Below are 25,218 nucleotides of genomic sequence, written 5' to 3'. Positions count from 1 at the left end.
CAAAAGACCTGCTTGAAGAAATACCTGCAGGCCAGTTGGTAGAAAATCAGTTTGTTTTTTAAATCAGATAATCGGAATGTTTTTACTTGGAGGTAAAAACAAACCTTCTCCAGGGCTTGGCAGTGGCTCCCAATCTGCTTTCCCCTCCTCTGTCAGCAGCATCCACCTCCCATCCCTGCAGGGGAATGGCTGGGGATGGGTCAATGTTTAACCAGGCTGGGAAGGAGGTCTGTGAGAGCTGGCAGAGCTCACAAAGATCCCTCTCCATGCACAGGGAGGACAGTGAATGAGGGGTTTTCCTGCTCCCCTCAGAGCCCTGGCTCTGCAGGATGGGTCTGGGCCCCTCCAAGGCACACCCCAAGGTGACCAGGGTGGCCCCAGTGCCCGGCCAGGGGGATGTGCCCGCTCTGACTGCCCTGCACGGGCTCCCAGGAGAGCCAGGACAGCCCTGGGGAAAGCCCATCTTCCACCTGGAGCTTCCACCTCTGCGGGAGACCTGGTACGGGAGAGCCTCTGCAGGTGAGGGCTGGGAAATTGGGAATTTTGTGAGCCTGGGGCTCACTGGGACTGTGGGTTTGCTGGCTGAGGTGTGGGGTGGGTGTTAGGAGTGTGCTGTTCTGCACCAGCAGCTTTGTGGCCATTTTTGCTATTTCCAGGATGCTTTAGCTTTGGGAAAACTCATTTATTTTCTCCCTCCCACTGTGTTGGGAAGGGTTTCACTCAGCAGAGCCCAGATCCCAGCTCCTTGCTCTCATCAGTCACACTCCAGCATCACCCTGGCACCCACCTGTGTCCAGGCAAACCCTTGTCTACCCTGTGACCCCCATCACAGCCCTGTCCTGCTCACCTGCCCCTGTCAGGCACATCACTGCCCCAGTCAGAGTCAGATTCTGGGCAGGTAAAACTCAGCATTGGGATTAATGCCAAATTTCCTGAGCCAGGAGCAGAGGAAGGCAGAGAGCCTGGCTGAGTGTGTGCTTCCCTACAGGCAGCCTCTCCCCACAGCCTCTAAACTCCATCCACACCCAAAGCCTTCCCAGAGGTTTGCATCCATCTGCAAGAGGATGTGCAGCTCTCCACCAGGAGCTGGATGCTGCAGGGAGAAACATCCATGAAAACCAATGGGGTGTGAGGAAGGGCGAGACAGAGGGAGGAGGATCTGCACCCCCAGCATCCCCCTCCCTGTTTTTTCATTCCCAAAAATCAATTTCTGACCCACACCAAGCAGTGTTAAGCTTCACCAGAGGCTGGATGTTTCCTCCAGGATCATTCATCAGGAAGCAGTGAAAGCAAATAAACCTCTGGGGTGATAGCAGTGACATTCCCAGAACTGAGGTTTGGGGGAGAATACAGATCAGGTCTTGCTGTAGAAGAGCAGGTTTTAAGTACTCCATGAGAGCAAGAACAACTAAATGTTCCTGTTCTGGAAAATTATCACTGGGCATTTAAAAAATGCTTGTTAAAAAAAAAGAGAAGTGTATTTTATAAAAAATGTAATAAATGTAATCTTCCATCACTTTCCATTTTCAGAAACAAGAAAAGTTATGCTCAGGAGGACTTGAGTAAAGTATTAGCTGGAGCTGCTGTCTAAATAAGCAAAGCCTCCAAGAGAATAGGTTTTATTTGGTTTACGAGGGTTCAGCTTGGCTTATTTTAAATCCAGATTCCCCCAGAGGGGAGGATCTGCTGCTGCTGAAGTGTCAGGGTGAAAAACAGGAGAACAGGAGTCAAAAGGATGGGGCTTGGAGAGAGCAGACCTGGAGACTGTATCTGTATTCTGTGCCTGCAGAAGACAAGGGCAAATGTCCTACAAGCCACATCCATGGAAAGGATGGGAGGGAAAAATTAAAAACAACCCCAAACACACACAGCAGATACCATCAAACCCCATAAGGGAGAAATAACTTCCTCAAAGCTGTATCCTGCACCAGGACAAGCTTCTCCTAAGGCACAGCCACTTCCCTGTGCTGTGTCCCTGTTCCCATCTCCATGGGCCACCTCCTTCCCTTTCCCTTTCCCCCCAGAAATTCCCTACACACTCACCAGCCTGCAGATAGAGGCAATACTCCATAACCCCTTTTTTTTCTCCAGCAAGCTGCTATTTCACCACCTTGTTCCCTGCAGATGAGGTTTGATTCCAGAGGAGCCTCCTGTGCTGGAAATTTTCCCTTCAGGCTCCCATTCCCGCATGTGTGGAGCAGCCACAGCTTCTTCACTCGGTGGTTAAACATTGCCAGGGCTCTGCAGGGCCCAGCAAACATTTACCTGATGGAGTCACCACCTCCCACATCCCAGAATTCTCACAGGAGGAAGAAATTCCTCCCTGTGAGGGAGGGGAGGCCCTGGCACAGGGTTCCCAGAGAAGCTGTGGCTGCCCCTGGATCCCTGGAAGTGTCCAAGTGTTCCAAGGATGGAGCTTGGAGCAACGTGGGATAGTGGAAAGTGACCCTGCCCATGGCAGGGGGTGGAAAAATAAAGATCGTTAGGGTCACTTCCAGCCCAAACCATTCCATGATTCTGTGACTGTTGTCTCTCTCTCCTCCAAGAGCCCAGCCTGGTGAAATTCCATGAGGTTCAAGGAAGTCCCCATAAACTGACTCCAAAATGCCACTTTTCTCGTTAGATAAGATTATTAAATTTGGCATCAGCTGTAATGTTCTTCCTGCACTTTATCCCCAACTCTCCTCCCCTGTTACCTCCTGAGGAGCTGCTCAGCCACACCTCACCTAAATCCATATAAAATGTCATTTGAACACACCAGGACAGTCTTTTGGGGTAAACAGGTGGGATAAACACATGAACTGTTGTGTGAAAGAAATACTTCCTGCACACGCAAGTATTTATTTGTGCCAGAAAAGAACAAAAGGGGCAGTGGTGTCCACCTGAGAGCACCAGCACAGAGCAGACCCGAGCCTGGATCTTGTCCAGGCCTTGGAGGAAGCTCTGCTTTAATAACTAACAGGAGATCAGTGGTATGTGACAGGTTCTTTTGGGATTTCCAGGGCCTGGGAGTGCAGCACTCCCCTGAGCACAGCCCTCTCACTCCTGCCACAGGCAGTAAATCAGCAGAGGTATTGCTCAGTCCCACCAAAAAAATCACAATAATCAAGTCTCAGGGGCTGAGCAGCAGCAGGGAAATACCCAAACTGCTCCCTGGGCCTGACTTTAACAGTGGGAAGGCAGCAGAGATCAGGGATTTCTTGGGCAGCTGATGGTGACAGGGCATGGGAGGAGAGGAGTCCCTTGACCACCCCAATCCCAGGGGCTGGGAGAGGCCACAGGAGACACAAGGATGATGATGGTCATATTTAGGGGCATGAGTGGTTGTGGGGGGAAGCTGGAGAGGTATTTGTTGGACATCACAGGCACAGCTACACCCACTTTACTCCTGCAGCCAACAGAATACTTTATGTGTTACTGGAACACACAGACAGGGACATGACAACTGAAAAAAGGGGCACAAAGCTGTTCCTGGGTGCACCTAAGCAGCTGATGACCACCATGAATTAACTATCCATTTCTTTAACCTTTCAGGGCCCCTCTCTTGGAACACCTTGCCAGGAAAGGATGGGACCAGCATCATCAAGCAGCACCCACCCCGAAGGCCCCAAGTAAGGCGAGTGTGGGACCTCCCTGGGAGCTGCTCTGGCTGAGCCTCCCCTGGGCTCTGTGGGCTCTGTGGGGACAGGGACACATGGCACAGCACCACGGTGGGGAAGGCAAACACCCTACAGCAACACCAGGGGAAAGTCCTGCTTTGGAGTGAGGACAACCTTGTGTGCTCTGGAGACACCCAACGAGGACACGTGTCCCAGTGTGGGATGTCCCACTGTCCTTTGGGATGTCTGGGCTCCTGCAGCCAAATCCTGCTGTCCCCATGGGGCCAGGGTGGCCAAGGGTCCAATTTGGATCATGTGGAGCTGGTTTTGGCTCTTCAGGCCAAGGGCAGAGGAGGTAAAGCAGACAGACATGCTGTGCTCTAGGGGAGAGTGGGAGGCACAGCAGCTGTTCTGCCTTTCAGGAATTGCTGTTCATGCTCTGTGCCTGCCCAAACTCCCTCAGTTTCCCCATCCTGCACTTCCCAGATCCATTCCTCCCCAAGGCCCAGACCCCATGATTCTACCTGACCCAACAGTCAAGATTTTCCTCCACACCCTGGCAACACCAGAGTATTTAATTAACTGTGTGTTCTAAATTACTCATGGAAAGGAGTGTGTTCACTTGGACAGGGCAGGGATTTTCAGGGTACTATCTGGAAGGGGATTGCAAGGCTAAAATAAATTAAAATAAATAAAATAATTAATGGAATGGAATGGAATGGAATGGAATGGAATGGAATGGAATAGAATAGAATAGAATAGAATAGAATAGAATAGAATAGAATAGAATAGAATAGAATAATCTTTTCCGGGAGCTGGGCAACTATGGTTTTTATGGGTCCCTTCCACCTCAGGTTATTCTACAAGTCTATAATATTATTATTATATATAAGTAATAACTTCAGCTTTGCATAAATCTTTCTTACTTTAGCAAAGCTGCTCGGTCACCTACTTTTTCAACCTTCTCCTTAACTGGTATTTTACAAACAAAAAAAAAGGGAAGCAACAGGTGGCATCTTTTTACAGATAAAAAGTAGGAATCAGTTATTATTAAGCTCCTGTATTCAATCTTCAGCCACTGTCTCCTCTTTGTCCACACCAGGGCTACCCTTATGTAACTAAAGCTCAGAAATATCTTCAGATCTTTATTTCTCCCCCTTTACTTGGCCCGGGTGAGGCCACAGCTCTAATCCATCCTTCATTCATGGGCATTTCTTCCTAATATCCAACCTCAATCCACCTGGAGCAACGTGGTCTAATGAAAACTTCCCTCTGACAGGGCGGGTTGGTCTTTAAAGTCCCTCCCTACCCAAAAATTGCAGGTTTTCCATGACTCTGTGAACAGCAAACCCACCGGAGTGAAGATTCTCTGCTTGAGACTCCCTTGCTGTGATTATGATCTTATTTCCATCATGGCTGTACTTGTGCATTATGGAGACATTGTTAACACTCATTTCAGGACAAAGACTCTGTTAATCCTCCCCTGTCCTGCTGCTGTTGCTCTCAGGGAGTTTGCACAGCTCCAGGAAAAGCCTTTTTCCTTTGGGAATATTCCCAAAGGCAGTGGAGCAGGGTGATGTGGCCTTCTCAAGGACTTTTAGAGGATTTTTATCACGGGGTATTTCCAGACAAACACTTGTAATGTTCGCAAAAACTAAAGGGAAAAGGGAATTTTCCAGCCTGGGACAGAGATTTACCCAAAATCCTGAAGCTTGGCTTCTCCAGCAGGGCAGGGTGTTGAGCTGAGGGATGTGGGAGGATTTTTTCCTTCATCCCCCCCAGTGCTGGTGGCCTCAGTGTCTTCCCAGAGTGATGCCAGCCTGGACCAACAGCTTGTGGTGTCACATGCTGCCATCTAGTGCCATTTTTCAGTTTCATATTTAGTTTTGTGGGGTTTGTTTGATGCTAAGAGATGAGGATTTGGCGTTTGAGACTAGTGGAGATTTCTCCCTTTACGTGACACTGATTTTTCCTCCTGCATGGATTGAAAATGCCAGAATTCAGTGCAGACAGTCAGAGATGTGCCCCCAGTTATTGGACACTTGTTTGTAATCAAGGAGTTAATGGTGTCCCAAATAAAGTATAAATCAGGTCTTACAGATGATGATGTCCCCTTTTCCCCTTTAATTTTTACATTAAAAGGAGCACTGAGCTCCCCTCCTAGAAGGGAACTTTAGAAGTGTTCAAAACCCTGGAAGTGTCCAAAAATTGTGTAGATGTGGCACTTGGGGACATGGTTTAATCATGGACCTGGCAGTGCTGGTTTAATGATTGGGCTTGGTGATCTGAGGGATCTTTTCTAACCTTAGTGATTCTGTGGATATCAAGCCATTGAATGACCCAGCAACACCTCAGAGCTTGGCATGATTTAAGGAAGCAACTTTTCTCCTTAAGATAAAAATCCATGCTCAGAGCAGCCTGTGGAGCAAGTCTCTGCCTATTTGCACCAGCCACCAGAAAAGGAACTTTGTACCATGCACAGTTTTGCAGAGAGTGGTTTATTTAGACCAGTGCAGAGACTGGCTGGACAGAGGGGATGGTGCTCTAGGTCTCCTCTAACTGGGATCTGCCCTTTGATGACCTGATAGGATTCTTGAGATTGAATTATGACACCTCTGCAGGCTCCACCTTGCCATGAAGCAATCTGAGCCGTGGTTTGGCTTCACTCTGGTCTTGGATGGAGCTTTGGGCACTGTTGGGGCTCAAAGAGAAATCCCTGCAGGGATGGAATTGCTGCCAAACTTGGGCTTTGCTGCTCGTGCTGTAATGCAAAAGATGTCCCCAGTTTTTCCCCACTCCTGAAGGACCAAATGATGCTCATCTCCCTGAGATGCCAAACTCCTTCCTGTATCCCAAGCAGCTGGGCCAAAACTGGAGCTGGAAAAATGTCAAGGTGGTTTCATATCCGGTTTTATGATCCTGTGGAATGAGCAATGCTAAATATTATAAGTATTGGACTTGCAGAGGCTTGAACCTGCCATCCCTTCACAAGCAATCACTCCTGCAAAGCCCTGGAGTCAGCGAGAAGTGGCTGCAAGCCCAAAGCCAAAGGTAAGCACTTGAGTTCCTGCCCTTCCACAAGCCATTCCTGGCTGCAGGTTCCTCTCCCTCACACTTTGGGTTCCCTGAAGGGCAGAAGTTGGTGTTTAACCCCTGGCTGTGCTCCTGTCCCTGGCTGAGCCCAGGACACTGAGCTGAAATTCTGGTGTGTGGGTGAGAGGGTCCAAAACAAGGGAAAAGCTTCCTGATCTCCAGCATGACAGTTCCCTGCATGAGATGGACCTCCTGAGCCAGGATATTAAATATTTTAGAGGCTGGAAGTATGAGAGGCACATTTTTAAATCACCCTTCACTTGCACGTGGTGGGGAGAAAGGAGAGACCTTCTCACTCTCCCTGACTGGAGTTTGGGACCAGGTGGGGCTCAGGCTCTGCTCCCAAGGAACAAGGGACAGGACGAGAGGAAGTGGCCTCAACTTGTGCCAGGAGAGGTTTAGATTGGATTTTAGGGAAAACTCCTTCACTGAAAGCATCATCAGGCATTAGAAGAGACTGCCCAGTGCAGTGGAGGTGTCCCCATCCCCAGAGGGATTTCAAAGACACGTGGATGTGGCACTTGGGGACATGGGTCAGTGGTGGCCTTGGCAGTGCTGGGGAAACAGTTGGACTCGAGGACTTTAGACACCTTTTCCAACCTTAACAATTCCCCAAGTCTGATTTAAAGGCTGCAAACACTCCATGCCATAAACACCCCCTGCAGCCCCAAACATGCAAAAGCTGTTCTCCCCTTTGGATCATGAGATTATCTTGGAGAACCAACTCAAGGCAGTAACACCTCAGGGGGCAGAAGCACAAATACATTGTTTTAATGAAGTTTTTTTTTTCTCCTCCTGCCCCAGAGCTGTGGGATAAACTGCAAGCTCAGTGAAAATCTGTGACGAATTTGCAAGTTGGCAACACAGGGAGATGCTCACTGCCTTTATCTGGGAGCACCCGAGGGGGTTGTCAGCTGGTGGCTCTTCCTTTCTCTTTCAGAAAGTTCACAAAGTGCAGGTGTATTTATTTGCATCCTTAAACACCTCCTAGGTGCTGGAGAAGAGAGGGCAAAGCCTGTATCCTCTCCCTGGCAGGAGGCAGCACCTGCACAAGCTTCAGATGCTGGACTTGACCCGCAAGAGACGAGAGGTAGTGCCAAGGTGGATTTGGGGAGGGGATGGGGGTGTCTCTCCCATGGACCAGGAGGCTTCAGACCTCTTGCTGGGAAGGTGAAAGGAAGCTTTCCCTGAGTCTGAGGCAGAGGGTTGGTGGGGAGCCTCCCCAGGGCTCCTGTGATCAGTAATTACCTGTGATTTTTCCAACTCTTTGCCCTCATTTGGCCATGACTCACAGAGAAACCAAAAAATCCCTGTCCCAGTCGTGTTCTGTCATGCACACACAGCCTGGTAAATTCCCTTTGCTTGGGTTAAACTACTCCTCTGTGCAGTTATTTCCAGGGCCAGCCCTGGAATGCTGTGCCACGTCGAGCTATTAAAACGTGTTCACTCATTTACAAACCCAGGCGGAGCTGAAGCGGAATCTCCACAGGGAGGCAAAAATCAACAAGCAAAAAATCAAGGAATTCAGCCCCAAGGATGTCCCTGACACTCCCCAGGGAGGTGACAGCACCAGAAGCCCAGACCTCATCCCTGCTGAGCACAATCAGAGTTTTCCTGAGGACGACCCTGGTAAGTGGAGTAATTTTCCAAGGCAATGCAAAACTCCCCAGCCCTCCTAAATGTCAGCAGAGAAGTTTCCCCATGGAAGATGCTTCCACTGCTCCACCTCCTGCAGTGATAAGAAGCAGGTTCAGGGGGGAAGAGGCCAATATTTGTAGGACAAAGCATTGGAATGCTTCAGGGAGCTCTGGGGTAAATGGGACACTCACATTTTTTAGGTGTAGGGTGTTTTTTTTCCACTGTCCCTATAGAAGAGGGAAGCAAAGTGGAATCTCAGCCAACTCTTCACCCTGACCTGTCCAAGGCATGAGCCCTGTCCTGCTTTGCCTGCTCGTGACAGGCTTTGGCCCAGGCTGGGAATGCATCACCGAGGCTAAAAGTGCTTAAATCAGTGAAAAACTTACCTGAGGGTGAACTTTCACCAGGAAGAAGGGGAACAAACTTGGCTTCTTATTCCCTCGTGGTTTTTCAGCTCAGCTCTCTCGCCCTGGGGGATAAAGCCATATTGCCAGAGTCTATAATTTCACCAAATACAATCCTGAGTGTGTCACCCTGCCCCAGACATGGCCTCTGGTCTTTGGATTTTCCTTTCCTCCAGCTGTCCAGAGCCATCTCCAGCTCCACTCCAAGTGACTGAGCAGCTCTGCAAAACCAAGATATTTTATTTTATTTTTTTCTCTCCCCTAGGAAACACGTGGAGTGGAGGACTCCCCAGGCAGCCTGACAGGGCTGAACTCTCTCCAGACAGGAAGGGGAAGGTGGACCTGTGGTTCTGCAGGGAGCCACAGGCCAGGGATCTGTTCTGGGACTCCTCCAGCACAGGGTCAGAGGAGTGGGAGAGGGAAGAGAAAAGTCACCGTAAACCCACCCTGGTGAGGACCAAGACAGAGAGAGTTTCCCTCTTTGATGACTTCTTTGACAGGGATTTCTAGTGGTATTTCTTTGGGGTGTGCCAAAGGGACAAGCCCCAGCTCTGGAGGGGCTGAGATCCTCCCCAGATGGATGGGCTGGAATCCTCCCAGATGGAGGGGCTGGAATCCTCCCAGATGGAGGGGCTGAGGTTGGAGACAGCGCTGGCTGTAAGTGGAATTTCTGTGAGTATGGAAAGACATCTGGAAACGAGGAGCTCACTGATGTGGGGTGAATAAAAACCCTCTGGGTCGTGTGGCTGAATCAAAATATCTGGGGAAGAAAGTCTTGGATGGAGCAACAGTGAAATGGGGGTGGAGAGAGGAGGAGGGGGTTGGCATAAAAAAATCCATCTGAATGGAAGCTTGGGGAAATTCTGGGTTAACCCCAAATATTAAATTTCAACTGAAATGAAATGTTTCACTTGCCTTTGAGTTACTCAATCTTCCTGTTTAAATTGGGATTAACCTTTTCTAAACCACAAAGCTCAGTTCAAATTGTGAGGTAAAATGATTCATTGAGAAAGTCTTTAAATTAAATTTTTTTGGCATTTCTAAAATTCCTCTTTGACTTTTGTAGGGGTTTTTTTGTTTGGTTAGTTGGTTTTTAGGATTTGTTTTGGTTTTTTTTGTTTTAATTTCCTCTCCTTCCCTGTCCTGGGCATAGAAATACATGTACTTTCTTCAGAAATAACCTCCAGATTTATATATAATCTGAAAAATTTGGCTTTGGTTCACTTTTTTTCCCCTGTTCAGGGTTCAGTGCTGGGGAGTGAATGATGGGAAGGGAGAAATCTCCATCTTCTCCTGCAGACACTCTCCCTGGGATGCTGGTCAGGGCTGCAGCACCAATAGGAATTTGAACAAGCTTCCCTGTTGCAATCTGACATTTCCAAGTATATTGGAAAAGATGATTATATGAAGGTATCTGATCTATCAAAAACGCTCTTGCAGTTTCCATCTCACATAAAATGTATTTTTTAATTAAATTATCTCATTTTCCTTATAAAATAATTTGTTACCTGAGAGGGAACTTCACCCAATTCTGCTGTCTCCTGTCTGCTTGTCCCTGGAGGTCCACAAAAGTCACCAGATCTGAGGATTCAAAGCACTTACATAAAAGGAGATTTCAGTTGAATATCACACAGATATTTTATTGTGGCAAATTGGACAAGTGGGGGACTGGTGAAACACAAGGCAGGGAGAGATTTCACCATCAGCCCTGGGGAACAGACAGGTCTGATTGCCAGCATCAGTTTTGCCTCTGTTTGAAGCTGCTGACAAAGAGCTGACAAGGGACATTAACTCCTTCTTGTGTCTCCTGCTTGTCTCTCTCCCTTCCCACTTGGTCTTTCTAGAACTACCAGGGGACAAAACATCTTTAGATCAGCTCCTTGCTGCAGGGCAGGGACTCCAGGTGTAACAAATATTGTTATCATCCCAGCCACTTTCAGCTGGAAAACCTGATCCTTTGGCTTTTCAAGCCAGGACACCCAGAACAAGAAGATCTGGAGTCAGTTCTCAGTCACCCAGGACCAGCAGGGCTTGGGCAGGTGGGGACAGATGAAGCTTGTCCTGCATCAGTGTCCCAAAGCTGTGCTCCCTTCCCACAAAGCTGTTGTGGTGTGTCTGCACTGCACCCTCACATTCCTGATTTACACAGCCAGGAAAAGAGCAGGAGACACATTTTTACACTTATTTAAGGGAACGAGACACCCATGGCTGACTCACCAGAATTTATCTTCATGGAAAATCCCAGGCAGAGCAAGAGCTGGAAATTACAGTCAAAGCCCCAAATCAATCTGGGGCCTCCAGCCAAGATGCCCAGACTGAGCTGCTCTGTCCTGATTTCACCTGCTTTTGACATCTCTAAATGCATGGCCCATTACAGAATGTCTACATGCTCCTTGGGGAAAATTGCACTTTGGAAAAAGCCCACACACCATGTGGGATTTCACCAGAAAAAAATATAAAAACAAACCCCAGCACAGGGAAGGAAGAAGAGGAGGAATCATTTTAATGAGAAGGAGAGCTGCTCATGGCTAATGAGTCCATGTCTGGAGTCTGTGTGTTTTAAAAATGCCTCAAGAGCTTGGGTGATGAACACAGTCATCCTGTGTGAGCTGCAAATATCGTGAGAACTTCAGTCTCAGTATGGAGGGTGTGCTGAAAAGGTCAATGATTTAATGGGCTGGAACAATTAATCTGGCACTTGTCTATACACCTGTTCTCTTAATGATGTGACACATCTCCCTTCTGTGTTCCCATCTGTCAACAATTAAGCTATAATTGGTGGAAATGCAATTTATCTCAGACAGAGCTGATAAGTTTTCCAATAATAGTGTTGTCAGCCTTGAGGAAGAGCTGCCCACGGAGGAGTGTCTGTGGACCACTCAATCCATATCAGAGACTGTGCAGAGAAGACTCTGAGCATTAATTTATCAACTATAGCGTGCAAAATTTGCTGTTACAGAAGTGATAAAATCAGCAAATCTGCTCCCATCCCAGAGGGAATGGCTTCCCACTGCCAGAGGGCAGGTGAGATGGGATATTGGGAAGAATTCCTGACTCTGAGGGTGGGGAGACCCTGGCACAGGGTGCCCAGAGAAGCTGTGGCTGCTCCTGGATCCCTGGAAGTGTCCAAGGCCAGGTTGGATGGGGCTTGGAGCAGCCTGGGACAGTGGAAGGTGTCCCTGCCCAAGGAAGGGGATGGGACTGGATGGTCTTTAGGGTCCCTTCCAACCCAAACCATTCTGTGGGTCTGTGAAATCCTTCTGGTGCTCAAGGACTGTTTGACTGTTCTTGATTGTCTTAATTTATCACAACCTGTAGAGAGGCAGGTGGCATCTCATCCTCTGTTTTCTAACATCCATCCAGACACTGGAAATGAAAACATTTTCTTCATTACTGAAGGTGAAACAGACTTTTCTACAAACTGCAGAAGATGGGGTGGGAAAAAAAACCCCAAAACCAAGCCCAATGAAGCTCCCACAATGTGTGTTCAGCACTGAGGGCTTTAGAGAGAAGCTTTCAGTTCCAGAAGCTGGAATCATTTGAAGGCTGAGCCATTGCAGGCAGCTCTAGAGAGGACAAAACTTGCCACCCACCAAAGATGATCTGAGCACACACAGATCCAACCCTACAGAAACCAGAGCCTGTGTTTAGCAGAGCCCCTCAGTACCCTGTGCCTCCCTGGGCTAAAAATGTGTTTCTGTGGTTAATCCCACACTGCCCAAAGCTTTAAGGGAAGGCTGGACCCTTCCTGCTGGTCTCCACACAGGAGATGTGCTGGGGCAGAAACTGCTCAGGCCAGATTCAGCACTTTCAGACAATTCAGATTATCATATTTCATCAAAACAGCAAAGAATGGAGATTTTACAGTTAATGAGGTGGGTATGGACAGCAGCAAATGGTACAGCCCAGGAGATGTAGGTCAGATAGATCCCTGCCCCAAAGCACATTTGATCTCCCCAGGAAATGGTTATAGGATGTTTTTGTTGGTACAAACGTGGCCAGAGCAAGTCAAGTTCCTCCAGCTCAGGATTAACTGAGCTGGTTTTGCTGAAATGTTAAATCAAAATGATAATTTTGATGATCATGCTCAGCCTGAAGTTAGCACCAGCCTGGCACAATCATTAGCAATTAAATGTACAATTTATAAGAGGAAATGTCAATGAGCAGTGCTGCTGTATTTAAAAAATGAGCCGGGGTTGCTGTAACACCTCTGGTACTGATCTTGAGAAAAAAAAAATTAATTACACTTAGCAAAGAGAGGTGTTAGGTAAATAAAGCTGAACAAAGCCACACTGTAACTGGGTCTCACTGCCTAGTCTGGATTAATGGGATTTTCTAACCTCCCTGGGCTCAGCCCCACCTGGTGCTCAGAGCATTTCACCTCCCCAGGAATGTGAGTTCTTCACCATCATACAACATCCTCCTTCCCCACGCACATAGGCATCCAAAATCAGGGAAAACCCCATCACTGAGCCACTGGGGTGCACCCAGCAACCTTATAAACCCCTTTATCTGCCCTGCCTCTCTGGGAGGTGACAGGCTGGGATTGTTCCAATCTCCTTACACAAAGCTGCAGAGAAAAGCCCCCGAGAACAGTGACTTGAGCAGCTCCGTTTCAGGCTGTACACCAGGATTAAAGTCTTATCATCAGCTTGAAAAAAAAAAAAAAAGAAAAAATACCAAGCGTGGCAGGTTCTTGTTTGCCTCACCAGGTGATCCTCGGGCTGCTCTGAGACAGCACAGCCCCAAAACTGCTGTTTTCCCACATTCTCACAGTTTCCAGATTTCTTTAAATAATCCCCAAGTCAGGTCAAGCAATGGCACAAGGGTCCTCTGATGAATTAAGAGAAGGAGGCAGCTCCTGTTTGTCTCTGAGCCTCTTTACCTGGTCCTGGTACTGCATTCTGAGATGTCTCTCCAGTGCTGGTGCAGGGATCTCTCTCCCAGTGGGAACAAAATCCATCTCCACTGATGCCACAGGGCTGCCCACAGATCCCTCCCGCTCTTGACAGAGGTAGGAAAAAACCTTTATTTCTTGCTTAGCACAAGGGTTGTAGCTTTTTTGCCACCTACTGACACGTTGTGGGAACAGCGAATTCCTGCAGGAAGGCTCAGTCCTGCCCTGGCTCTGGCTGAAAATAAATCCAGGAGTGAAGGGGACACTTGGAGCACTGTCAGGAGAGCAACACTTATCCCACAGGATCCTGTAACATCCTGGGCTGGAAGGGACTCACAAGCATCATCAAATCCAACTCCTGGCCCTGCAGACACCCCAATAATCCCACCTTGTCCCTGAGAACATTGTCCAAACACTCCTGGAGCTCTGGCAGCCTCAGGGCTGTGCCCATTCCCTGGGGAGCCTGGGCAGTGCCCAGCACCCTCTGGGGGAAGAATTTTTTCCCAATATCCAACATAACCCCCCACTGACACAGCTACAAGTCCTTAGGCTCAATATTTGATTGGTCTTGGCTCTAATTCCCTCTTTGTCTCAGCCTTTGAGCACCTTGTTTCATTATTCCAGAGAAGAGGAAAGTGTGAGAAATCATTTTTCCTGCTGGCAAAACCAAGCCTTGCTTTCTCCCCCTTCTATCTTGCCTCAGTTCATCTATTAGTTGGTTTGTTTTTTTTTTTTTTTTGTTTTTTTTTTTTTTTTTTGTTTTTTTTTCTCCCCCTAAATTCCTTGCCTGAATTGGATGGGGCTTGGAGCAACCTGATTTAGTGGGAGATGTCCCTGCCTGTGGGAGGGGGTTGGAAATAAAGATGATTTTTAAGGTCCCTTCCAACCCAAACCATTTTGGGGTTCTGGGATTTTGTGACATGAGCTTTGACAAAGTGTCCCCAGAGGAGATACCTGTGTCAGTCCTGGGAGATCCTCCATCTGCCCAAAGCTTCTCCCACCCTTTGCTCCATCCATTTTGTTCATTCCCATCAATGCTGACTCTCCCCTTGGGGATGGGGCAGAGCAAATCCTGCTCTGTGTTCCTGATCCAGCCCCAAATTTCCCTGTTCTGCTGATCCCCACCCTGGCATTAACTGCTGCTCCGTGCAGCCACGATTTAACACCCAAAATTGTTAATTTTACTGTATTAAAATGTTAAATAACCACAGTTCCCTGAGAAAAGAGGGCCACAAAGGAGCAGTTTTGCAGTCACCCCTTGCAGACACTCACTTTTAATTAAATACTGAGCACAGAGCAGTTTTCTCTCACTGGTGGCCACTGGATCCCAGTTCCAAACAACACCCAAAACAACCAGCAAGGCTTAGGACTTCCACAAATTCAGGCTGAGCTTAAAAACCAGGCATTACTTCTACTTAGCACACAAACCACCCCCTTCAGTTTAGCCAAGCTGACCTAAAAATACAGCTTTTTGCCACACAAAGATGCCTTTGAGAGTGGCTGGAGCTGATTTTTTTTTTCTTGCAGTTTTCTTATAAGGAAAAAGGTTCTGAAGCTTCATTTGGCTCCATTGCACTACACAGGGACTGTGAGGCCATTGCTGCTGCCCTGGGATGGGGATTGATTAAATAAGACACTTGATTTTCTGCAAAATGTGTCTGTAGGTCTTTGCAAAATATATTTTAGAAATTCTGCTTTTCCCTGAGAATCTCCCACTCTTAAAAAACGAACAGAAAGCCACTGAGATTAAGAGCAGGGCTTTGGTTTGGGATTTTTCTCTGGTTTCCATTTATTGAGATCCCACATTTCAGCCACAACAAGTTATTGCTGCTATTTTTGGAAAGATGATTTCTAACAATGATCTGGCAAGATATTACTAAAATTAATCACAAAAATGTGGCAGAAACAGGGCAGAAAATACCATGCTAGAGCAGGAAAAAAAGGAAAAGAAAACAAAAATAAGAGAAGACCTTTTCTCTGCAGCGACCTTTGCTTTCCACTTTCATTTCAATTTATCCTAATATCCTCCTATTGAACCTCCCCTGGTGCAACTTGAGGTGATTTCCTCTTGTCCTGCCACTTGTTCCTGGGAGAAAAAACCATCCCCAGCCTGCCTAAGCCTCATTTATATCCAGTGATGGTTTTAGGCATAAACAAAATTATCCATCTCCTGGAGAAAGAGTGTGCTGGGGAATTAAAGTCCTGTTGGTGCTCTCAGCAAACTGTCAGAAAAAAATCTGGGAGTGAATCCACAGTTGGGCTAAAGCACCTTCCATAACCTAAAGGGCCCTGAGAAGAGTGAGGGGGAACTTTTGACGAGGGTCTGGAGGGACAGGGCAAGGGGAAATGGCTTTAAATTGACACAGGGCAGGTTTATATGGGATATTAAGAAGAAATTCTTCTCTGTGAGGGTGGTGAGACCCTGCCCAGAGGAGCTGTGGTTGCCCCATCCCTGGAATCCTCTCCTACCATGGGAACAGAGATATTAAGCTGCACATAACACAAGATTAGTCCTAATTTTTTCCTCTTTGGACGCAACTCACTGGTGAGTTTTCTGCTCCAGGTGTTTAAATTACAGGAGTCCAGTCTTCATCTGTGTAAGAAGGAAAAAAAAATATTACAAAACACTAAAAAGTTTTTTAAAAACCCAACAAAAATACAGAGAAATATCTGAGCTGGAATTGGGCAGCTGCAGAGAGGGGAAAGGCTTTTTTTTTTTCCCTCAGCAAGAAAAGTCACATAAGTGGTTACATGGATGTGGAAATAGTTAAAATGAGCAAGTCCTTACCTCTTCATTTCCCAGCTTTTGAGTACTTGGATTCTGTACCTGATGTTCTAGTTAAGCATAATGAGACCTGGCTTTGTGCTCGTACCAGGAATTGGAGAGGGGCACTGAGATCTGGAGCAGGGAGTGAATCTGTGAGAACAAAAACCTCCACAGAAAATCTCTGCTCTTAGCCCAGATATGTCCAAGCTTCAGGAAAATAACACCTGCCTGTGGCCACCTTTCCTATTTCTTCTATAGAGTGAAGTCACTGGAGCCCCTCTGCTCTGGAGCCAGGCTGGAAGAGCTGGGGGTGTTCACTGGAGAGGAGAAGCTCCAGGGAGAGCTCAGAGCCCCTGCCAGGGCCTAAAGGGGCTCCAGGAGAGCTGGAGAGGGACTGGGGACAAGGGATGGAGGGACAGGACACAGGGAATGGCTTCCTATTGTAAGAGGGCAGAATTAGATGGGATATTGGGAAGGAATTGTTCCCTGTGAGGGCAGTGAGGCCCTGGCACAGGGTACCCAGAGAAGCTGTGGCTGCCCCTGGATCCCTGGAAGTGTCCAAGGCCAGGCTGGATGGACTTGGAGCAACCTGGGATAGTGGGAAGTGTCCCCATGGCAAGGGTTTGGAATGAGATGATCTTTAATGTCCCTTTCAACCCAAACAATCCTGTGTTCCTTTGCCTTTGGGGTCCAAGGGAATGATGGTCACTAAGGGCTGTTTTTGAAGGTTCTGACACCAAGGTTTTGCAGAATCTGCGAGAGCATCGCAAAACTTGGCTCAACATCCCAAAAAGCACTTGCCATCACACAGCTTCTGTCAGGAGAAATAATGAAATGCTTTTAGGGCAACGTTTTCCCTGAAGTCACCTCCCTTCGGGTGTCAGATTTTGGCAGCCGTGTGCAGATTCCCCTGATGGAGCACAGCGATGAGTCTGGTGTAAAACAGATCCTTCCCCTGGGGGCTGCCTGGAGCCAGCCCCAGCTCCCAGGCCCGTGGCTATCCTCTTCCATCCCTTCCCTAATGGCTTTGATGTCCAGGTGTAACAGGATTCAGCGGTGCTGATTTCACTGATTAACACGCAAATCACGCCCTGGAGGAGGCTGGATGCTTCCTGCAATTAATCATCCGCTTGGCACATTTCAAAGAGCCCAAGAAAAATGATTTTAAAAAAAGAAAAGAAAAAAAAAAAATAAAAAGACAAAGAAAGACCTCAGACAGAAAAAAAAAAAATAAAATAAAAAAAATCAAAGCAAAACCACCTCCAAACATGTGAACAGAACATCAGCTCAGGTTTTCTGCTGATGGTTTCTCTCGCAGCACAGAAAGCATCACAACCTTCCTGCTGCCAGGAGAAGGAAGGAGTTACTTTGGTGACCCAATAAATGCACAGGAAGCCCCTGACCTTGAGGAGATGTCCCTGCTTGTAGAGGACAGGCAGTAAACCAACACCTGGAGAAGCAGCACATTCCCTGCACGATTAAAGCCTTGTTGACATGAAACCCAGCCTTTCATCCCAGAGAGATGTGGGGTTAAATGTGCTGGGGATGGGAGAGCAGAGCCTGGTTTGAGAGAACAGCCTGGGGTTTCTTCCCATCCCCTGAGGTGACATTATCAGCCCTGAGCAGGTCCCTAACGTGCCACACCTTGTGTTGCAGTGAAACTTTCCCTAAGGGTGTACAGATTGCAGCCTCAGGGTCCCTTACAGCCAATGCATCTCTCCCCACAGTGTTTTTTTCAGAGAGTTACATGGACTGGGGCTCAGTTTCAGGATGAAGCTGATGAGGTAAAGCTGTGGCCATGGTGAAGGCTCTGAGGGATCCCTGAGCATCCATCTCCCTGATGTCCTTCACAGTGGCCATAGGTGGCTCAGAGTGATGCAGCCCACACCTCCAGCCCCCAGAGAAAAGGATTTTGCACAAATTTTCATTCATTGTTCTCCTCTCAGTGCCTGGCCAGAAACAGGCAACAACCCCAAAAGGACATAGAAAGCTTAACTGAAAGAAAACAATGGAGTTTCCAAATGGAAAAGTGGGATTTATCATTTCAGGTTTCCCAGGTAAAGCTTAAGCTTGTTTACCAAGACAGATTTGGCAGATGTGATTAATTCCCTGCTCTTAAACATGAAAACATTTATCTGCCTGCTTACACCATCCCAGTGGAGGCTCAGCTCTCTGCTGAGCACTCCTGGATGAGGAGAAAATCCACATGCATGTCAGGGGTGTGGTGAACACACAAGTTGGGAGCAGCTTCTGGAGGAGTCCCTCTGCTCCTCTGGGAGAGCCCTCGCTGCCACACCAGCCTGGAGGGAGAAAAATTAATCAGAGGGGGCTGGGAAGGCAGAGGCTGAAGGGCAGAGGATTGTGCTCCTGGGGGAGATGGACACAAGTGCAGGGTTCAATCTGGGTTATTTTATAACTGAGTTGGAAGCTCCTCCATGGGGGAACACACAGGGAGGATGGCCAGCGCTGTCAGAGTTCAGCTGGGAGCTGGAGGAGGTCACTTATGGTGGCTGAGCTGCTCTCACAGCCAAAATACCACCAGGGTCTTCTTTCCTTGCTCTTGTTCCCAGCTTTTCCTCTGCTAGCTGAACCTTTCTGGGAGCTGGCTCAGTGTATCACCCTGGCACAAATAAAGCACCAGACGAATGTTTTTGTGAGAGACACAATCTTCTCAGAGGAAGGCACACACCTGGCTGCAGACAGGGCTGCTCTTCCACCCTGTTTCTGTCTTTCTGTAGGCTCTGGTAGCCCATTCTGCACCAGGAGTTCATTTTTTTCACCACCTCTCAAGCTGTTCAGGTGCCTCCTTTTGGCCACACAGAATTCCTCAGCTGAACGAGGTGCTGCTCTTTCAGGGCAGACCCTCCTGATCCCTCTGCAGGAGGCATCACATTGTTATTATGCTTTGCAGTCCCAAATTACCTGTGAAATCCCCCTCCCAGCCCCTCAGAGTGCCTGTCTCCATGCATGCAGGAGACACTGGGGACAATTCACCAGCTCCACATCTCTGATTTCCCATCCCTGGCATTTTCCTCTCTTCTTATCCCTCCCCAGGCCTCACCCCTTTTCTCCACACCTCTGTTACCCCACCCTCTTTGAGGCACTTACTATCAAGGAAGAATCTGTTTCACCAGGCTTGGTTTACCCCAAGTGTGTAAAGCACATAAAAATCTGAGAGATCTGTGCCCTCTAACCTGTGGCACTGCTTCCCCCATGAACCCAGCCTTACCTCCCTGCTTCACCCCCCATATTTCCTATTAAAAACCAAGTGGAGAGATTAGACCTGTGCATCCCAACCTCGTCTTGCCTCATTTCTATGTAAAGCTCTTATCAGCAAGCCCGAGCTGCTGCTGTTGCAGATTATTCACCCAGCACAGAGGAGTGGGATGGCCCAGGCAGTGGTGGAGCAGCTCCTGGCAGAATCCAGATGCGATGCAGATACTCCAGATCTTCAGGAAGCAGCCTAGTAATACTTGTTGAGCCACATAAAGAGCACTGTGGGGCACAGCTGTAGGAGCCAGAGGACTGGGAAAGCAGCTGGAAGCTTTACAGAATGTTTCAGAAGGAGAAAGGTCTTGCTGTAAACTTTGACTTCCATTCCAAAGGTGCCCAGGTGGTCACATGGAGTGAAAAGTGGCTGCTCTGGATGAAACGTTTCTCTTGAAAAGACAAATCCTTTGTACAGAGTCTGTATCTTGAGATTTTTGAGTGAATACCATGTATTCAGGCAACAATGTGGAGAATTATGTTCTTCATTCCCCCAGCACTGCCAAGGCCACCACAAACCCATGTCCCCAAGTGCCACATCCACATGGCTTTGAAATCCCTCCAGGGATGGGGACTCCATCACTGCCCTGGGCTTGAGAATCTTTTCAGTGAAGAGCTTCTCACCCGTATCCAACCCAAACCTCCCTTGGCACAACTTGGGGCTGTTTCCTCTTGTCCTGTCCTTTGTGACCTGAGAGATGAGACCAGGAGGAGTCAAAGCCCCCAGCCCTGCATCCACATCAATGCCTTCACTGTCTGCTGGCAAAGGGGTGAAATTCTGCCTGGTAAACAAGCAGAAAAGTGGGAAATGTCCAGGATACACGGGGATATGACTGTGGCTGTAGTTTCATGGCCAGGGGGTCATTCTGCTCTCACTGCTGGAGAAGGAGAGTCCCAAGGCAGGGTGACAACCAGGATGGGCAGCAGGGATTTGGAAGTGCCAGTTAAAGCTGTTGCCTCATTCCAGAGAGGATTCAGAGAGATGAGACAGCTTCTGGTGTAGCTGCTGTTTCAGGAGGTGGTTTATTACTGTTTTGTCAGCTGTAACCTACTGTGGTTCACCATCTCCCCCTCAAGTCCTAATTTTAAGGAAATATTCAGTTTTTGTTTGGTGAAGCGAGGAGGTCTAAGCCTCGAGCCTCACCTGAGCCACAGGAGTCAGAGGCCCTGTCCTGTGTCAGGACCAGCTTTAAGGATTAATCCCTGTGCCTGCAGAAAGTCCCCAGCAAAAACTGCTTTGGCTCAAGTCCACGACATCAGGCTCCTGTAACAACCAAGTCCTGACAAATGGTAACTCCCAAACCAAATCCCTGCTTTGCCCTTTTTTGTGCCTTTCCCCTGCCACATGATCCAGTGTTTTAAGCAGGATAATGCTTGTTCAGGCCAGAGGGAAGAAAAGCATGGAGGATGAGCAGATTTCCTAAGGACACCCCTCCAGCACATCCCAAGCCTCCCATCTCTACGAGGTTTGGACAATCCATGTACTCCAAGGCATGATGACAGCACTTGCCTCTGAAGAAGCAGCAGTTCTGATTTCCAGAATTCATGAATCCAAAGGATTCCAGCAAACCCAGCCTCTCCTGCCTCAGTTTCCCCTTTTTCCTCCCTCTGAGGGCTGCAGCTCCTCCCCAACCTGTCCTGAGCCAGTTTGCCCAATGCTGACTGACAATGCATCCAATGCACCCTGATAGAAAGGAGTTTTGGGGCTGGATACAACCAAAAGAAACCCCAGAAAATTATCTTTGCATTTCAAGGAGCAGAAATTTGCAGTTTAAAGGAATCTAAGTCCCCCTGGAAACTATTTACCACGGAAAACTCACCCACAGTAATCTGTCCTTGGAGTGTTAGAACAGCTTGAAACTAAAAGTTTGCAGAGCTCAAGCAGGGAGGGGAAGAGGGATCAAGCTGGCAAAAGATCATTTAGAAGATATTTTAAAAAATGTTTTTCCGGAATTTGATTTTTATTTCCATGCTTGGATTAAGCCCTTCAGCTGCTGAGGAAAAAAACCAGAAGTCACTCGCAGGATCTGTGAGAAAAAAAGGGCTCTTTCTGTAGGTTCAAAATGTTCCTGGGATTTTGAGGCTGAAAGTTTTCCTAGAGCACTTCTTCCAAAGGACTTTCCAAGAACACGCAGTAAACTGCAAAACAAATCTCACAGAGAACTACAAAACTCCTGTTGGGAGAGATATAAAAGTTATTTCCACACGGACAGAACCAGAACACTGAATTTTGACATTTCAATAAATTCAATAAATTTTTGGCCTATTTTGACACAGTGCAAAGGACTGAGAATACTGAGATATTATAGAGCCTAATGCAAGGCAGCACCTCTGTAAATGTCTGCCCCATATTCCATTTGTCAGTTTATAAATGGAGCCATTGGAGTAATCTCTGCTTCACTGACTGCCCGGAGATCACCAGATTTTCAATTTCCCTTCAATAAAACAAACAAAAAAACCCTGAACCCCAAGGAGAACATTTTTGCTTTTTAATCATATCCAGGCCTCTTTCCTGTAATGAAGAACTACTTTTCCAGTCCCAAGAGAGCAATTCTTTGAATGTCACTTTCAGATAGTGAGATAAAAATCTCTTCTATTTGCAGGAAAAGGCTCCGACTGCCATTTGTGGCTTGAACCACTTCCCAATTTATTTACTTTCTGGGGCTGTTTACATTTTCAGGCAGCCCAGCTCACTCATCCCTAACACGCTCAGTTTATTGCTGCAAGAAACACAGCCCTGTGCCAGCCACAGGAGTGACTTCAGACCCAAGGACACCAAAAGGTTTTTGGATCAAGTCACCTGAGTAAAAAAATGGGTGGAAAAGAGAGAAAAAAAATTATTCCATTTTCTGGTGAATTCTATCACTGACCAGCAGCAGGAGCCACGGGTGGTTCAAGCCCTTCATTAGGGCTGAACCTGAAACTTCTTTTCATTCCTGGAGAGCTGCAGGACTCCTAGATCAGTATAGAGAGGAGAAATGAGGGAGAAGGACATCCTTAATTTGTCTGAAGAGCAGCTGGTTTTCTTCTTTATATAATTATCTCCTCCAGCAAAGTCTCCTGCTCGGAGTCAATGGGGTTGGAGCACACTTAGCCCAATTCAGGAGTGACACATCAACCCTTTCATCAAATGCATCCAACTCTGAGGGCTCCTTTGTTTGTTCTTGCTGATATTAAAGACTAATTTTGATTTAGACTAAGAGCCTTTCCCATCCCTCGGGAGGGAGCCATGGCAGCATGAGAGTATTCAATTAACTGTGTGTTCTAAATTACTCATGGAAAGGAGTGTGTTCACATGGACAGGGCAGGGATTTGCAGGGTACTGTCTGTAAGGGGATTGCAAAGCTAAAATAAAATAAAATAAAATAAAATAATTAATATAATATAATAATCTTTCCCAGGAGCTGAGCAACTCTGATCTTTATCGGTCCCTTCCAACTCAGGTTATTCTACAAGTCTATAATATTATTATTCTATATAATTAATAACTTCAGCTTTGCATAAATCTTCCTTACTTTAGCAAAGCTGCTTGGTCACCTACTTTTTCAACCTTCTTCTTAACTTGTATTTTACAAACAAAAAAAGAGAGGAGCAGCAGGTGGCATCTTGTTACAGATAAAAAGTAGGAACCAGTTATTACGAAGCTCCTGTATTCAATCTTTAGCCACTGTCTCCTCTTTGTCACCTTCTCTCAGTCTTTGGCGCCTGGAGAGAAGTATTCACTTTAGCAGAAAGTAATTTTCCTGTCTTGCTTTTGCTTTTTTTTTTTCTTTAAAGGAAATGCCCCAAATCAAGGCAACAGCTAGTGCAGAAAATAGGAAAAACACCTCTCAGAAAAGTTAAGAAGCTGTTTAGGACATTTTTTCTGCTGATGCTCTCAGGGCTCAGGTTTGATTGTGATAATTTCTTAAATCCAGGATGGAACTTGTGGTGAATGCAGAGGTGGAATTTAAATGTGTGTCTCCCACCTGGAGGCCTCGTATTCCAGTCACCTGCAAGGGCTGAACAGCTGGAGACTCATTCATTAGAGTAACAGCATCATGGAAAGGTTTGGGTTGGAAGGGATCATCTCATTCCAACCCCTTGCCATGGCACGGACACTTTCCACTATCCCAGTTGCTCCAATCCCCATCCAGCACAGCCTGGAACAACTCCAGGGATCCAGGGGCAGCCACAGCTTCTCTGGGCACCTTGTGCCAGGGCCTCCTCACCCTCAGAATCAGGAATTTCTTCCTCATCTCCAATCTAAATCCAACCTCTGTGAGTTTAAAGCCTGTCACTCCATGTCTTTGTAAAAAAAGTTCCTCTTTAGATACTGGAAACTGTAAAGAATCATTAAAAAGACTGGAAGGAGAAAAGCCTTGGAGATCCCAGCAGACGAGCAGCAGTCCCTGGCAGTTGGTGACAGCCCTCAGTCACCTGCACACTACACACAGGCACAACTGCTGAAAAATTCCCAGAGTTTTAGGAGCCTGGACATAATGGTAGAGGGAATAAAGCTCAAAGTACATGTAAAGTACTTTGAGAGGATTTTAAAAAGGATTTTTTCAAAGCACATACAGGACTCCTCTGTATACTTTAAACAAAGTCCTCAGCATTGCAAAGGCTGCGAGCAGTTCCCAAGTCTTGCTTACTTGCAACCAAAATAATAAACCCTCTCCTTACCTCCCAGGAAAATGCAGAGTGTCTGTGTTAGTCATGACTTAACACCCACAAAAAAAGGACCCAGTTCAGTTCAGTTGTGACAGCGTTCAGATAAATTATGTTCAGGATGCTCCCAACACAGGCATGGCAATTTTTAAATCCAGTCATGACAGACAGTTTTCTCTTGTAAAAATCTTCCCAATATTTCTCTGTCAGAGAATCCCAGAATGGTTTGGGTTGGAAGGGACCTTCAGGACCATACCCTGCCATGGGCAGGGGCACCTTCCACGGGCCCAGGATGCTCCAAGCCCCATCCAGCCTTGCCTTGACCAAGTGTGTATTTGTATTTTGTAGACAAAGCAAAACAACCATCAGAACATTCCCGTTGAAAAGGAAATAGATAAACAACGTAACCATTTATTTGACTGCATTGTATTTAGACAACTTGTACATTTTCGTAACCCCACTGGTTTTGTTCTCATCAAAAAGGATAAAGGGACAGAAGAATATAATCCACTCAAAACAGCAGTCCAGTATTTTGAGATACACTTGCTATTTTCATAGATGCCCACCTGATACCTGAACTCCAACATAGGTTGTAATGTTTATACACGACCTGAAGTTTTTTCAACACAGCACTGAGTTGTAGCAATGTCTTGCAGTGCCCTGAAAAATAGTTTGTGACATACTCTGCAACACCAATCTGATGATGCCTTGAAGATGATGAACCTGATCATTTCTTAAAAAAAAACCAACATAATGAATGCAAACATCCAGACCGACATGTCAGCCAGTAGCAACATTTGGGCAAATTTAAATATAAAAGCAATCAACTCCTTAGTTAGATTTGTCAATGCAAAAAGGCGAGGGGGAGAGAGAACTGTGTTCAGCAACAGACAGGAGAAAGAA

General features: G+C 47.1%; 1 protein-coding gene and 1 long non-coding RNA gene across 7 annotated transcripts; one reads left to right on the top strand and one right to left on the bottom strand.

Moving 5' to 3' along the window:
* Positions 1-229: 229 nt before the first annotated feature.
* CCDC198 (coiled-coil domain containing 198) lies at positions 230-9,783 on the top strand. Of its 3 annotated transcripts, none has more exons than XM_083863120.1 (6): positions 230-519; positions 3,535-3,616; positions 6,564-6,650; positions 7,684-7,782; positions 8,156-8,321; positions 9,000-9,783. In XM_083863120.1, the coding sequence occupies exons 1-6, from the start codon at positions 287-289 to the stop codon at positions 9,242-9,244; spliced, it is 912 nt and encodes a 303-aa protein (XP_083719246.1). In that variant the 5' UTR covers positions 230-286; the 3' UTR covers positions 9,245-9,783. The 3 variants fall into 3 exon arrangements, with proteins under 3 accessions (XP_083719246.1, XP_083719247.1, XP_083719248.1); XM_083863121.1 differs by having other exon boundaries at positions 231-519; positions 3,535-3,611; XM_083863122.1 differs by lacking the exon at positions 7,684-7,782 and having other exon boundaries at positions 231-519; positions 3,535-3,611.
* A 4,567-nt stretch (positions 9,784-14,350) lies between these two features.
* Positions 14,351-19,988, bottom strand: LOC310910436. 4 transcript variants are annotated; one of them, XR_014590347.1, is made up of 3 exons: positions 19,682-19,988; positions 19,088-19,273; positions 14,351-18,698 (listed from the first exon to the last, which is right to left on the bottom strand). It is a non-coding gene; the product is annotated as an uncharacterized lncRNA (long non-coding RNA). The 4 variants fall into 4 exon arrangements; XR_014590348.1 differs by having other exon boundaries at positions 19,696-19,988; XR_014590349.1 differs by having other exon boundaries at positions 19,706-19,988.
* Positions 19,989-25,218: the final 5,230 nt, after the last annotated feature.

Source organism: Zosterops lateralis, assembly GCF_965231275.1.
Source record: "Zosterops lateralis genome assembly, chromosome: 6".
In the NCBI taxonomy this organism is placed as follows: domain Eukaryota; kingdom Metazoa; phylum Chordata; class Aves; order Passeriformes; family Zosteropidae; genus Zosterops; species Zosterops lateralis.
This window is presented reverse-complemented; position numbering and strand designations above follow the sequence as displayed.

Bases quoted from the DNA above. Each gene is read 5' to 3' on its own strand.
- CCDC198 (XM_083863120.1), top strand. From the start codon at position 287: ATGAGGGGTTTTCCTGCTCCCCTCAGAGCCCTGGCTCTGCAGGATGGG. The intron at 520-3,534 runs GTGAGGGCTGGG...TTAACCTTTCAG, and splicing joins GTACGGGAGAGCCTCTGCAG to GGCCCCTCTCTTGGAACACC. The intron at 8,322-8,999 runs GTAAGTGGAGTA...TCTCTCCCCTAG, and splicing joins TTTTCCTGAGGACGACCCTG to GAAACACGTGGAGTGGAGGA.